This window comes from Drosophila elegans, unplaced genomic scaffold (genome assembly GCF_018152505.1).
Source record: "Drosophila elegans isolate 14027-0461.03 unplaced genomic scaffold, ASM1815250v1 contig_433, whole genome shotgun sequence".
Classification (NCBI taxonomy): Eukaryota; Metazoa; Arthropoda; class Insecta; order Diptera; family Drosophilidae; genus Drosophila; species Drosophila elegans.
In genome coordinates, this window is record NW_024545820.1 from 264,699 (window position 1) to 280,924 (window position 16,226).

The 16,226-nt window shown below is 39.5% G+C and overlaps 1 protein-coding gene across 4 annotated transcripts in view; it reads left to right on the top strand.

Moving 5' to 3' along the window:
- Positions 1-16,226, top strand: part of LOC108135014 (scavenger receptor class B member 1) — a 308,793-nt gene that overhangs the window by 102,369 nt on the left and 190,198 nt on the right. For 3 of the 4 annotated variants that reach the window (XM_041708921.1, XM_041708918.1, XM_041708920.1), the window contains exons 2-4: positions 1,132-1,274; positions 1,350-1,510; positions 1,563-1,707. In XM_041708921.1, coding sequence (XP_041564855.1) covers positions 1,132-1,274; positions 1,350-1,510; positions 1,563-1,707 — 449 coding nt within the window. The remainder of the gene's footprint in view (positions 1-1,131; positions 1,275-1,349; positions 1,511-1,562; positions 1,708-16,226) is intronic. The other variant, XM_041708919.1, reaches the window with a different exon arrangement.

The following is a 16,226-nucleotide window of genomic DNA, read 5'->3' on the forward strand; positions in this document are numbered from 1 at the left end:
AGTTCTTTTTTCACAGTCGCGGGAGAGAACTTCATAAGCCCGTCATAAAATAAAAGTTCAATTTTGTATGTTTGGGTCTACCGATAGATATGATAGAACCGCACACGCAACAATAAACGCCAATTATCTAACATGTCTCAGGGTGAGAGTACACGATTTGTAGGCGTTAGAGTGGGCATGGCTCCGTTTTGACTGACACTGCTAGGAACTACTAGAATCTGCATGCCAAGTTTCCGAGATCTCGACGTTCATAAAGACGGACAGACGCTCATACGGAAAGACAGACGGACATGGTCGGAAACGCTTATTTTTACCTGTTACATACTTAATACAATATACCCTTTTACTCTACGAGAACTCTTTTCGGTGCTCGTCGTCACTACGTGGAAAGCCGACCACAGTGATTAAGAAAATAAAATTAAACATTTTTTAATAAAAATCTTCTGCGTCGCTCTTTTTTACTCACACCTTCCCAAACTTATGCTACTAAATTAAAAAAAAAAAGTACAACAAAATACAAACTAATAACAAAAACTATAAGCAAATAAAAGCAACATTTAAATTTCTAAACCAAAACGTAAACCAAAATTTAAAAAATTTATGTTACTCCAGGGTAAATTGATTTAATGTCTGAGAAAAGTAAAATTTTATCAAGCGGCAAGCGTTAGAAATGCGAACACCTTGGAGATGAGAAATTAAGCATTTGTTTTATAAAATATTGATACAAGTTTGGTGATGCCAGACCAGTTCAATTAATTGAGCTGTCATTTTAAAATGACGGTTTAAAAACAGTTCTATTCATTTCTATCGAAAACAATTAGCTTAAGGCAAAAAGTAATAAAACATGAAATGTGTATTTCAACTAATCAATTTCAATTTTAACTTTTGTATAATGTTTTCTTTTGATAAAGTCTATGTTTGTGTTCAGCAGTGAACAATTGGGGTCGTTCCTTAAATTAATGAAAATTTTTGCTGAATTGTCTGCATTTCAGAGATTATGTCGTTTAGGGAATATCCAAAGTGTGTTTTTCGTGATTTTCACATGCCGGAATATAGTTAAAACTATTCGTTTACCAAATGAAAAATTTTAAATGAATTTAACAATCTTTAAATTGTATTACTTCTTTGCAGGCGCGTTTCTTCTTCTAGCCATCGGATTTTTGGCCATAACAGCAGCTACGCTGGTTAAAGTTTTCGAGCCTTACGATTTGATATTCAAATGGGTAAGTCCAAAATTGAACTGCTGTCCTTATGAGCCATTTATTAGCCTGGTGGTAAGCTGAAAAAGTTCAAAACAAATATCAATGTCAAAGAATCATCTGTAATTTATAAAAGCCTTTTCCCTGCAGAAGTTAATAATGACGGAGGGGGGCGAAATCTTTAATCTGTGGGCGCAGCCTCCAGTAGATTTGTACATTAAGATATATCTGTTTAACATAACCAATGCTCAGGCCTTTCTGGCGGGTCGGGAGCTCCTCAACGTGGAACAAGTGGGTCCCTATGTATACAAGTAAGTACATTAGAAAAATTTACAAATTCCGATGATTAATAATGGTTCAAAGGGAGGTAATGACCCACAAGAACATCACGTTTAATGAAAATAACACCATGTCCAGCACACCCAGTCATCCCTTGGTCTGGCAGGATCAAATGTCAGAGGGTCGTCGTGAGGATGATGAGGTTATAATGCTAAATATTGCCATGTTGGTGAGTACTTACTTTTATTAACAATTATTATAAAGATTATGGTTAATTCTTTAAAATTGAAATATCACCAAAGAAAGGTATCTCGGCTAGCCAAAATATACTTACAAATATATAATTAAATTTCTGCACTTTTTTGGGACAATTTGTGGCAATGTGCCCCGGCTCTTGGCATCTGTAACAAGTTACAATCTGTAACAAGTTACATTTGCCCTTCCATATTGAGGCTGCCCAGAACGCCGCTCCATTTCAGTTGACGAAAACTGAAGTCCTAGTCCAGATCTACAGTCTTTCTTTTTATGTCCTGGTTTTGCACACTGATAACATTTTAGTTCCGCAGTTTTAGCCCGCTTGGTCTCCGGTTCCCAATTTTGAGCAAAAAGACGCTCCTTCAGCGCAGAGAATACTTGCAGCTCACGTCGATTGCTGACATGCGTTGTGTGTATCATTCGTTGTAAATGCGGTCGAAATTTGTTCACAATTTAAATTATGAAATTTTGTGCACAGTGACGTCACGCTGCGACTCGCAAAAACAGGCAAGCTCTCACAGTTCTTTGGCCGACTATTCAGAAGATTAACAGCGGCTGGCGTCTCTGAAGCCTCTTATCGCTGCTCAAACAATTGCCGGAACTGTTGCCAAGTTATATTTGTGATAACCACTGGGTCGCTGCGCCTTCCAAAGCCTACTCAGCGCTAATATAATAGCGCTTTCACTTAGCGGTTTCGTTCGTAAAATGATGTCGACCGTAGCCCACCACTGCGTGGCATCCACCCCAGCAATGTCCGTATTATATTTCGGCAAGCAAATCTCGCTAGTCTGTTGTACTGCGCTCGGCGGCATCCGTAGCTTCTTAACCAGTTCCAAAAAATTCCGTTTTTGTTGCTCCAACAACGCGGAGGCATCCCTTGACAAAGTTTGATTAGGGCCGAATCCTACTTCGGCAGCTATGCAGCTATATGATATCGTTTTCCGATTTTAATAAAAGTAAAAGCGTAATTCTGACAACCTATTAATTAATGAAAAATAATTTAAAAAAAAAATACAAAATAAAAAAGTTAAATTAAAAAAATTTTGTTTTAAATATTTTTATTGTTTTTATGGGAGCATTATGTTATAGTCGTCCGATTTTGATGAAATTTAAGTCGTAATTCTGAAATGTTTAACCATTACTATATCTCGAAGAACTAAAAAAAAATTAAAAACACCAACGTTATAATTTTTTTCATACGTCTGCCGCATTAATTAAAATGCATAGCCAAAAAGTGTTCTTAAATCCGCTATGCTGTATTGGCGTATCGTTGCCTGTTTGGACACTATACATTTTAGTAGTTAAAGATATTTAGGAGCAGCCTCTCAGGAACACCACGACATTCGCTGACGAATTAGAACCGGATTGTAACGCGTGCAGGGCTAACAGTTTGCAATACCATCAGCTCAACGTTGTTCATTACAAAAACCTGTATAATGTCTTTTTTGCCTTTCTGATGGGAATTAAATGAAGGCTAAGACAAAATGAGCTGCCCTCTTGGAGCAGCAATATATCCTAATATGTTCGCTACTTCTGGCTCTGCGGCAGGGGTACTTGGCGACGAAAGGGCATGTAAAAATGGTGCGTATTCACATGCACCGGTTAGAGGTTATGACTTACCCGTGGGTGTGTGGTAATTCACTGTTTGGGCCAGAATCTGTCCAAAAATTAGTTCACTGCCACTGTAACACTGCGCAAAAATGTGTTCAGTGGTGGGCTGCGAAGGTCTTAATCGGCCCCAACCTTTTTACTTCCAGGTGATAATCGCTGTACAAGTCGAGACTCAGATTAAAAAGAAATCATTGGTTACAACCGGGGTTATCTCTAAAAACGTAACCGCTAATGCAGTCCTACCTATTGACGATTAATTTCTCACGCATATGGTTGCCATTTACAGCTAAGCTTATGACCTGTGCTTCTGTATTTCACTACAACACCCCTCACGCTAAAATCAGACTTGGGGGTAAGCAAGGCTGATCCCGAAAAGACTATTGGCGCAGATCTTTTGCATGGTAGCGTCCAACGAGTTTACCTTGAAGTCCTCAATGTCGTATTATGAATTTCCTAGATTCTAACGCACACGGCTTTTCTGATAATTTTAGAGTTATTAAGAAAATAAGACTTATTGCTACTGTATTTAAGATTACTAACTCTCTGATGCCACCCACCCATAGGAGCATCATCAGGTGTAAGATAGTCCTTTTCAGGACCGTTCCTAATGGGATTTACAAGTACTCGTCTTCAGTGTTTGATGACTGTGTCTTCTGAACACACAGAGAACGAGTGACTTGGGTGTTCTGCTGAAGGTTTTTTTTTGGCATCTTTGGCACGACGGCTTGTAGGTGATGCGTGCACAACGTTCATAGCAAAACACTTTTCGAGGAGCAGTGCAGTCCTGGTACCTTTGACCTTCCTTTCTACAGTTTCCGAAAATTAAAGATATTACTTCAATTGCACCATAATCGTCTTAAAATAACTCTGATTCACAAACTTTATGCTGGTCCTCTAGCAGTTCTGAGACATGGCCTTTAAACAGAGAATCCTTTTTATATATTTGATTTCGCTTTACTTCATCAAGAAAACATTCTCGTCTTCTACATATATCGCGAAGTTTTTAAAATGACTCCGTCGGAATATTTAAGATTTCGAGTCATATTTCTGCTCTCATATTGCGTCTAAGAATCTCTATGAAGGCTTTTTCGTTCAAAGGGCAGTCTAGGTTATCAGTCAACTGACTACAGCATCATAAAACGAATAGAAATTCTCTTTTTCTTTTTGTTTTCAATCTCTAATCAACTCACGAATATCTAAATCTGTCCTAGTATCTCTCAATTGGCGACGAAGTGTGGCACACAGTTCGCTCCACTTTAACTGATTGCACTGATTTATGATACCGCCAGTAAAAGTCACTTGCCTTATCCTCAAACAAAACAAGCAACTTGTGTTGGATACCTTTAGCTGCGTCCAACAACATACGTTGTAGGTCCTCACCCCCACGCTCATGACCCTGACATTCTTTCTCTACAATTTCTAATCCCTGACATTCGCCCTCTGCTTGTGAACTTACAAGTTTTTGACTTCTTGTTTTTTGTGCGATAAAACTATCTGATCTTGCAGTAAGTTGTAACGTACTGATTTTCTTAGTTTATCCGCTCGCTACGAATGTCGTGCGGCTAGCTCAGAAGATGTAAGTGTTTGTCCCACCAAATCTATATAAACGTAACCGCCCTATTGATCAGTGAAAACGCACAGAAAGATTGGGAATATACAAGGATCTTTTATTCGCCGACTTGACCCTCGGCCGTGATTTTGTGTTTACAGTGTGGAAATATTCTATACGCCGTCGGCTCCTTCCCACAGTGAACGTCTCACTGGGTTGTGATTACTGCGAAGTGGTGTCTCCCTCGCCGGTTTCGCTCGCGATGCCTTCTGTTGTCTTTGGCTCGTTTGGATAACAGGGCTTTGGGATGCGTTACCGTTCCCAGACTAGGGTGAACAGGCACTGTGCTCTTGAGGCGTACGCCTTGCGCAACCGTAGCCTTCTGTCCCTTGCTCTGTCCCGGCCGGTCGCACCGGGCGTCGGCTCAGTTTCTACCTGACGGTTCAGGCGTATGACGGAAGCCGCCAACGCAGTCCCTGGGTCAAACGCCAGGCTCTAGACGAACGCTTCCACCCTACCCTCTCTGCCGCAGACTTCAGAATTTGACGTATTTATATTCGTCGTCCTGGTTGTCCTCGTTGACCTTGCTCTGCCTCCGGATGTCTCGACTGGCTCCGCTCCTTGTTGGCGTAGCGCTCACGATTCTGTAAGCTGTCGCTCTGGGACTCTAGCGGTGATCTGCTGTGCTCTCAACGCATACGCCTTTCGAGACACCTTGTACAATTCCTGCAGGACAAACAGACATACGCCGGAGTTCGCCAATGCAGTTCTTGTAGGCAGGCAGCTAGGTAAAGTCCACTTTCCTTCTGAGCCCACGGTTCCTCGTGGAAGGACTCTATTTGTTCAACTCTGTCGGACACGCCGGGTGGGATGCCAAGCTCAAATCGTGACAGAAGTTGTGACAAAGCGCCTGGACTTAGCCGTGTGAAGCCGTAAGGACCTCAGCTACCTGTGTCTCAATTCGGAGACCTTAGCTCTAAATCCCGAACGTCTCGACGTAACGATCTTGTTTCCTTGATGACTCCGCACGGCTCTACTTGGTTCTTCACGTTGTTTCACTGGTTACTGGTTTACTTGATGACTGTTAATTGTTGAATTGGTAGAAAACGACTGATCCAGGTTCCTGCGCTCGGCCTGCTTATATAGGCCTCTGTTTACCGCTAATTATCGGCGTCTCCTTGCCTCCTGGTCCAAAGTCCACGGTTTTACCGTTGGACCTTTCGCCCTCTGCGCTCCCATTACTTCCTTCGGCCCACGGCCCTTCGCTACTCTCTTGTATTTCTGTTCCTCTCGGACTCTCCCTATCCTTGTCTGGTGCTCAAAGCACCACTCTCTCTCGCCGCACTACCATTACTACGGGCGAATTCGCCGCGTAACTGGTAACTAGTAGGCCACTGCTTGCATGCGCTTACTCTGATTTCTTTTTAACTTGTGGGGAGTTATTCAACATGTTTTTTGGTCCTTTGCATGGAATTTTATTAACTTAATTGCTTTTGTCCATTGGTTCTATTTCTGATTTAGTTTTATTATATATATTGAAAATGTTAGTCGGCTTGTGGGCAATTATAATTATTTCGTCCGATTTCATTATTCTTTCATATAGCCTTGTTACATATAATATATTAAAGACCTATTCGTTTTATGTAGGTTTCTGGGTGTTCGTAGTTTGGAGTCTGTTCAAAAGACCCCTTGGTCTTCTAAGGGAAGTGTGGTCCACAAGGACAAACTTACATGATTCAACCGTTACTCGTAGAGTAAAAACGTATATTGTATTTGTTGAAAAGTATGTAACAGGTTGAAGGAAGCGTTTCCGACCCCATAACGTATATATAGTCGTCAGGACCAACAACATCACCCTTATCAACGAGTGGTTACGCAGATGCTGATGGGTTTGTTGATGTGCACACTGATTGCCCTGACCATTCGCTACCCACTGGCCAACTACTTCTACGCTAAAGCCAAGCCCTCGATCCTGTTCCTCATTGATTATAGTGTACATTGTAGTAGGCCTTTGCTAAGTTAACTTTAGAAACAGAATTATTATATTTAAAGCCTACACAAAATATTTTCCGAAAGTAAATCATATTAACACGTCAATAAACAACAAAGCGTGTTAAATATATACTTGATCAGGATCAACAGCCGAGTCGATCTAGCCATGTGTCTGTCCGTTTGTATGAAACTATAAAAGCTAGAGAGTTGGGATGCAGATTCAAGGAATTTTATTTAAAGTTTATTTTAAAACGGAGCCGCGACCACTCTAAGGCCCACAAATGGCAAAAGTCTGACACGTCGCTTTGATACAAAGTTAGACCGTAGCTATTGGTCTGTGTGTGTGTTTTTCATTCATATCTATCGGTAGACTGAAAATCGACTTATTATTTTTAGAAGTAAAAGAGTTATTAAGTTCTCTGCCGCCGCTCTACCGCAGCTGCTCTGCCGATGATGGCTTCATTAGAGAGATATATCGAAAGAACTGTTTGAGGAGGGTGATGGTGGACTGTAATCTAAGGCCAACTTGGCAACAGCAGCACGACGGCAGAGGCTTGTTTTTAGTTACACGTGTCTCTGGCTTAAGTTGCAGAAGAAGAAGGAATGAAAAAGTGAGAGAGAGAGCAAGGGAAATCGCAAACGCGTTAATGAGTTCGAATTTGTCAGCGTTGCAATCCTAGATTAAATACTTATTATGTGTGAGACCTTGCAATATATGTGATCGATAACATTTGAACTAGGCGCTAATCTCCCCCAACATTCTCCCCCCGTTGAAAGAACCTGGTGTAATTTCAATAAAAATCATCAGGCAGGGGGTCGATTTTGTAGGAATGTAGTCACGCTGCTAGGTGCTTCAGAACTGCTGCTTCAGAAATTGAATGCATTGCCATCGTGCTAGACAGCTCAGTTGGGATGTATTAACCTTGCATGATGAAACTTGAAGATGCTTAAGAGGCGCTGCTAACTGAGAAGCTCCCATGAGAGGGTGAGGTCGTCAGATAGAGGTGCGAATTCAAAATCGCTTCAATTTCCGCCAGCAACGTGAGAAGTTATTCGTAAATCAAATGAGCTTTTGTGACGTTCTTTACCGAAAGGGTCTTGGCAGATTTGACGGAGACCTCCCAGAGCACGCTAAAATGGGGCGCCCTGAATGATTCCAGCATTCTGCCGCACTCCTGACTCAGAACAGCGCGTTTGAACTCCATCAACTTGTAAGATGCACCTACGAAGTTAGCTGCTTTATCACATACAATGCGCTTAGGTAGTCCACGACGTGCGATGAACCTTCAGATATAAGATATGCATTAGCTGTCAATTCAGTTTATAGACAAAGCAAATGAAAACTGACGCGTAGGTCGTGTTAGGAGATTTGCTTCTAATTTTATATGATGTCATGAACGGCCTGCAGACGTCGAGTCCTGTAACTAGGAAGGGTCGTTCGCGGTGCAGTCGATCGAGTGAGAGGCTTCCCATGATATGATACATCAAACGTAGATTGTAATGGAGGCAATGAGTACATGAATATTGAGTACTTTCCGAGTAAGGCCTGGAACGTTAATGACCCAGATTTTTTCAAGCAGTAAGGATAGTAACACGCTTTGGCCGGCGTGCAAATTTGATCGGTTAAGAAACTCGATGAAAATCCGTGTGAGTCTGTGCTTGCTGGGAAAGATTGGTTGATGTTTGGCTTCAAATGGTAGACCAGCGCCGACTTTGAACACGACCAGTGTTGCGTTTCTTGTATGAGTCTCATGAAAAACGGGTGCCAGTGCTTGAATGCTTGGCGGTAGAACTTTACCTTTTTGTAACAAACTTATTTCTTTGCTATATGCTGAGTGGTGTGCTACTATTCGCCACTATTCGCCAAAATGGCAATGTTTTAAGAAAGTAATTTCTGAACTGGTGCTTGCTTAAAACAATTTTTATGTATGAAGATGAATTATTGATCGTGCTGATTAGCGAAGTCTTTGTTTGAACATCGATTAAGGGAGCACTCTGCTGTGGCTGTGATGCAGACTCCTTGAGTATTGGCCCATCGCTTTCGGAGACCTGAGAAAGGATGGATGAGTGACACCTTTGATTTGCCGATAAAAAAGTGAACCCCGATGACTCCATCGATTTCTGCGCGCAACATCCATTTCTCCCTAAGGAAGATGTTGCAGGAATTTATCAACTCCTGTGGGATTTGAACATCCCATGACAAAATCCTCTGACTCAGATCATGAATAAAGACCTTACAGTTCATGATTATAGGAGCAATTAAACCGAGTGAGTCAAAACTCGTGCCACTTCCGACAAAATCGTTCTTCTGGTCGGATTGTGTGAAAAATCCACTTGGTTGTGGAATACGAACAGGTCTTTAGACGGCTGCCAAGCTCGTCCTAGCATCTTTGTAGTGTGGCATTCGTCCAGTTGCAATTAAATTTCGTTGTTAGAAGATTCCATAAGATTCGTCATAACTAAGCCAGCTTTGCTAATTCGTAGTTTCAGCCTTTTTTTGTAGATCATTAGCTGCAAGTGTGAATTGCAATTCATTTAACTGAGCTATTTTAAAAAGACTACAAGCTGCAAGAAATGGGGCTACTGAAGTACCGTATGTCACAGTGTTTAAATGGTAAGTGTGCAATGAATCACTTTCCGATTCCCTCCACAGAATAAGTTGGAACCGCCGAACTCGTTCATCCATTGAAAATTGTCTATACGTTTTGGATATTTCGCCCGACGGTTCAATCTGAATGAGAAAAGGGTCGTAATGAGATCCTGCTGTATGGCCTATCATTCGTAGTTCGTTGAGAGCTATTCCGAATGTCGTTCTTGCGCTTGCGTGGAAAACAACCCTAAGCTTGGTTGTAAGGCTTTGCGGAGAAGAATGTAAAAATTTGGTTGTATTGTGTCCACTGTATGAGTGCAAGACATGTACACATGTACATGTCCACATATTCCCTCATGAATTGTATATAGGCTTACTGTAGCAATGGGTTTAAATCTTTTTAAAGCGCTATCATACGATTGTCCAAACTTTTCGGGAGCTTCCTTGAAGGGGAGATACGCCCATCTGTGGTGAGAGCAACCGTATTTAAGTAATGTTGCTCACAGAGTTGTTCCTTGTCAGTATATTTTTGGGGAGCTGTTTTGTATTACCGAAAGGGTCTTGGCAGATTTGACGGAGACCTCCCAGAGCACGCTAAAATGGGGCGCCCTGAATGATTCCAGCATTCTGCCGCACTCCTGACTCAGAACAGCGCGTTTGAACTCCATCAACTTGTAAGATGCACCTACGAAGTTAGCTGCTTTATCACATACAATGCGCTTAGGTAGTCCACGACGTGCGATGAACCTTCAGATATAAGATATGCATTAGCTGTCAATTCAGTTTATAGACAAAGCAAATGAAAACTGACGCGTAGGTCGTGTTAGGAGATTTGCTTCTAATTTTATATGATGTCATGAACGGCCTGCAGACGTCGAGTCCTGTAACTAGGAAGGGTCGTTCGCGGTGCAGTCGATCGAGTGAGAGGCTTCCCATGATATGATACATCAAACGTAGATTGTAATGGAGGCAATGAGTACATGAATATTGAGTACTTTCCGAGTAAGGCCTGGAACGTTAATGACCCAGATTTTTTCAAGCAGTAAGGATAGTAACACGCTTTGGCCGGCGTGCAAATTTGATCGGTTAAGAAACTCGATGAAAATCCGTGTGAGTCTGTGCTTGCTGGGAAAGATTGGTTGATGTTTGGCTTCAAATGGTAGACCAGCGCCGACTTTGAACACGACCAGTGTTGCGTTTCTTGTATGAGTCTCATGAAAAACGGGTGCCAGTGCTTGAATGCTTGGCGGTATAACTTTACCTTTTTGTAACAAACTTATTTCTTTGCTATATGCTGAGTGGTGTGCTACTATTCGCCACTATTCGCCAAAATGGCAATGTTTTAAGAAAGTAATTTCTGAACTGGTGCTTGCTTAAAACAATTTTTATGTATGAAGATGAATTATTGATCGTGCTGATTAGCGAAGTCTTTGTTTGAACATCGATTAAGGGAGCACTCTGCTGTGGCTGTGATGCAGACTCCTTGAGTATTGGCCCATCGCTTTCGGAGACCTGAGAAAGGATGGATGAGTGACACCTTTGATTTGCCGATAAAAAAGTGAACCCCGATGACTCCATCGATTTCTGCGCGCAACATCCATTTCTCCCTAAGGAAGATGTTGCAGGAATTTATCAACTCCTGTGGGATTTGAACATCCCATGACAAAATCCTCTGACTCAGATCATGAATAAAGACCTTACAGTTCATGATTATAGGAGCAATTAAACCGAGTGAGTCAAAACTCGTGCCACTTCCGACAAAATCGTTCTTCTGGTCGGATTGTGTGAAAAATCCACTTGGTTGTGGAATACGAACAGGTCTTTAGACGGCTGCCAAGCTCGTCCTAGCATCTTTGTAGTGTGGCATTCGTCCAGTTGCAATTAAATTTCGTTGTTAGAAGATTCCATAAGATTCGTCATAACTAAGCCAGCTTTGCTAATTCGTAGTTTCAGCCTTTTTTTGTAGATCATTAGCTGCAAGTGTGAATTGCAATTCATTTAACTGAGCTATTTTAAAAAGACTACAAGCTGCAAGAAATGGGGCTACTGAAGTACCGTATGTCACAGTGTTTAAATGGTAAGTGTGCAATGAATCACTTTCCGATTCCCTCCACAGAACAAGTTGGAACCGCCGAACTCGTTCATCCATTGAAAATTGTCTATACGTTTTGGATATTTCGCCCGACGGTTCAATCTGAATGAGAAAAGGGTCGTAATGAGATCCTGCTGTATGGCCTATCATTCGTAGTTCGTTGAGAGCTATTCCGAATGTCGTTCTTGCGCTTGCGTGGAAAACAACCCTAAGCTTGGTTGTAAGGCTTTGCGGAGAAGAATGTAAAAATTTGGTTGTATTGTGTCCACTGTATGAGTGCAAGACATGTACACATGTACATGTCCACATATTCCCTCATGAATTGTATATAGGCTTACTGTAGCAATGGGTTTAAATCTTTTTAAAGCGCTATCATACGATTGTCCAAACTTTTCGGGAGCTTCCTTGAAGGGGAGATACGCCCATCTGTGGTGAGAGCAACCGTATTTAAGTAATGTTGCTCACAGAGTTGTTCCTTGTCAGTATATTTTTGGGGAGCTGTTTTGTATTCTTCTACTTCCCAAAATTTGTGCAAACATTCATTGAGGGAAATGCTTTCCTTAATTAGTTTGCACCTAAAATGTGATGGTGGCACGAAATGTGATGCCTTTCACCCTACGATCCAGCCGAAGGCTTTATTTATGAAAATTGCAAATTGCTTCAAGGAATCCCTCAATTCCTATAAGAACATCAGTTTTGTGAAATATAAAACGGCTCGCTGGGCTGATTAGTGCAAATCCGTTTGATTAAGGACTGTCCAATTTTTTGAGTAATTTTCACATCAACTTCGCCTGGCCTTCAGTTTTAAAATGTGTATTGCTTCATATATTGGTAAGATGTTTCCAAACGGCATAGCAATTCTCTGACGAACTCAACAAAAGGTAAAACTCTACGCCTTTCACCTTTTAAAGTTGGTTTTAAACAATTAAATTTTGGTGAGTTACAAAGATTCTCCTTTGTATGTATCAAATCGGATTACAATTTTTGAAACAGGTTCCACTCTTTGGCGTCATTGTCAAGTGTGGGCACCTCAATTTTTGGTAGGCTTGGCAAATTTTCTATTTTTCCCACCACCTCCAAATTAGTTATTACTTTCTCCTATATTTGATCATTTATTTCTGTTGAATTATTTTGAATGTTAAATTCTAACTCGCTAAGGGTTAAATCTACACTGCAAGCCCCAACTTTTGTTTTTAATTCTGATATATTTTGCCAGGGGAAAAGCATATTATTATTTTCTAATTCGCAGAGTTTCTCTTTTCTGGCTTTGAATTTCTAGAAACGTTTCATTTAAATATTCACTAAGCTGCTTAATTTTTTGTTATATTAACAGATATCGATGCTCTTTTTTAAGCTCTGCCTCTTTTTTTAAGAGCATATAGTCGATATTTAATTGATTAATTGTCAACAATACCTGGTAATACCTCTTCTTTGTATACTATTCATGGTCTACTGGACCAAGCTTATTTAAAAAGGTATGATTGGCTATAAATTCTGCTGCTGCTGTAGACGTTGCTGTAGATTCTGCTGTTGTATATGCTGCTGCTTGCAGATGCTGCTGCTTGTAGTTGCGCTGCTGTAGATGCCGCTACTTTTAATTTATAGTCAGTCCACCAAAATTTTTATATTTTTTATATTTAGGGGTAAATTGGGTTTTGATTTTGTTGTTGTTTTTGTGTTTATGATTATGATTACTTTTAATGCAGTTGTATTTTTATCATATCATAGCTGATGTTCATGGCGTCAAGAACCACTGGTGGAGGAAAACTGCATGTTTGCTGAAAACTAATTCAAAGGGGCAATAGTTGTGTGTCATAGAAGGTGTCCCAATCTGTTTTATTAACGGATGTATAGGATCGAATGTATTTCGTTAAGTGTTCGGTGACTACGTTCTATTGTTCCTAATGTCTGGTGGTGGTGCGCTGTAGATTTTATGTTTTCTATACCTCGGTATTTAAATTAATCTTCAATAATTGAATTTTTATATTCAGTTCCCATTTCCGATATGAACGTCTCCATTGGACCGTACTTTAGAATACAATTTTCAACAAGAAAGAAAGCAAACTTCGGCAAGCCGAAGTTCATATACCATTGCAGCTATTGCAAGAATTAAATACTTTTGAATACATTAACATTATGATTTAATTGCGTATATGTTTAAAAACATTGAAGCTATGATTATTTGCAGCTCAATTATTAGATAGTTATTTTCTATATATTTTTATTATTTCTATGGGAGCTATATGATATAGACGTCCGATTTTGATAAAATTTAAATCGTAATTCTGAAATATTTAACCAGAGTTAAAATTTGTTTTCATTTATTTTTCCGATTGTTCCTATGGGAGCTATATGCTATAGTCGTCCGATTTTAATGAAATTTAAACCGTAAATCGAAAATAATAACCATAACCAAGTTCATATACCCTTGCATCTATTGCAAAAATTAAATATTTTTTAAAACATTAAAATTATGATGTACTTGCGTATATGTCTAAAAACATTGAAGCTGTGATGATTTGCAGCTCAATTATTATATAGTTATTTTATATATTTTTATTATTTCTATGGGAGCTATATGATATAGTCGACCGATTTTGATGAAATTTAAACCGTAATTCTGAAATATTTAACCATTACTATATGTCGAAGAACTAAACAAAAAATTAAAAAACAAAGTTATAATTTTTTTTTGTTTATTTTTTCGATTGTTCCTATGGGATCTATATGCTGCAATAGAAAGACAACTTTTGGGAAAGTTTCATGCAGATAGTTTTAAAACTTAGAGACTAGTTTGCATAGAAACGGGCGGACAGACTGACAGACGGACAGACGGACATGGCTAGATCGACTCGCCTAGTGATGCTGATCAAGAATATATATACTTTATAGGGTCGGAAATGTCTCCTTCACTGCGTTGCAAACTTCTGACTGAAATTATAATACCCTCTGCAAGGGTATAAAAATAAATCATTTCCAGCATATCTGACAGTAAATGAAATAAAGTTAGCAAGGGTATTTATAATAAAAAAACAACAAGAAATTCAGTTTAGTTCGGAGATAATTTGCTTAAAACTTAGAAAAGATATTGAAATTAAAAGCAAAATCCATTTATCCATTGAATCCATTTTTGGATAAAGACGGCCTATTAAGAGTAGGAGGTAGATTACAGAACTCCAGCGCCGAATTTCATACAAAACATCCGATAATTCTAGATAAGTGTCATTTAACTTCATTAATTATCAAAGATTCACATAGAGAAACATTACACGGCGGAATTAATTTGATGCGAAATTATATTCAAAGAAAATTTTGGATATTCGGTTTAAGGAACAGCTTAAAGCAATACTCAGGGCAGTGTGTCAAATGTGCAAGATATAGACAAATTACGGCAGAACAAATTATGGGAAATTTACCAAAGCATAGAGTTACTATGGCCCACCCGTTTTTATATACTGGGGTAGACTATGCTGGCCCATATCAGATAAGATGCTCAAAGAATCGAGGCCAAAAATCCTATAAAGGTTATATTGCTGTGTTTGTTTGCATGGCAACGAAGGCTATCCATTTAGAAGTTGTTAGTGATTTGACTTCAGATGCCTTTTTAGCTGCGCTGAGGTGATTCTTTTCCAGAAGAGGAAAATGTGCAAAAATATTTTCTGATAATGGAACAAATTCTGTAGGTGCCTCTAGGAAATTGAATGAAGATTTGCAGAAAGTACTTAATGAAAATACTAAAATTATTCCCGTGTTAGAGAACGAACAAATTTGGATAGATGGAAGTTGATCCAAAAAATGAAACGGGAATTTTGGAATAAATGGAAGAATGACTATTTTAACACTCTTCAACAGAGAAATAAATGGAAAATAGAATTGCAAAACATTAACAAAGATCAAATTGTATTATTAAAAGATGAAAGTTGTCACCCTGCTAGATGGCCCTTGGGAAGAGTAGAAGAGGTACATAAAGGAAAAGACGATCGAGTCAGAATAGTGAAAGTAAATCTTCAAGACGGTTCAATTTTAAAACCGATTACAAAAGTTTGCCCTTTAACTGGAATTCAGGCCGAAGAAAGTGAATCACCTAGTCTTTTGAAACAGACAAGGGGGACTCGAAATAACCCTAGAATCTATAAACTTGGAGTAATGGCAATAATGTTATTCCTATTGTTAGTTTGCCAAGTGTCTAATGCAAGTTTACCTGCACAAGGGCAACAAAAGTGGTCAATTGAAAAATTCAAAAACACTACGTCAATTTATTTAGATCCGATGGGGAACGTCGAAGTCATAGCATTATCTTGGGATCTAATTGTGTATTATAACATGAATCCGTATTTTGATATGATAAAAAGGGGAAAGATTTTGAATAAAAAAATGAGAGTGGTGTGTGGTAAACTTCATGGATTTGAAGATCAATGTTATACTGTCCTTGATAACACTCAACGACAAATTACAGATTTGGAAGAAAATAATAAACTTTTTATGACCCAAGATAGGAAGAGGTTTGAGTTTTTGGGCTCTCTCTATCACATACTGTTTGGTGCAATGGACGCTGAAGATAGGGAATTACCTAGAGAGCAACATGAAAAACCTCTTAGAGAATCAAGAAAATACGTCAGATTTAGTTAAAAAGCAAACTTCTGTTGTTGAGTCGAAATT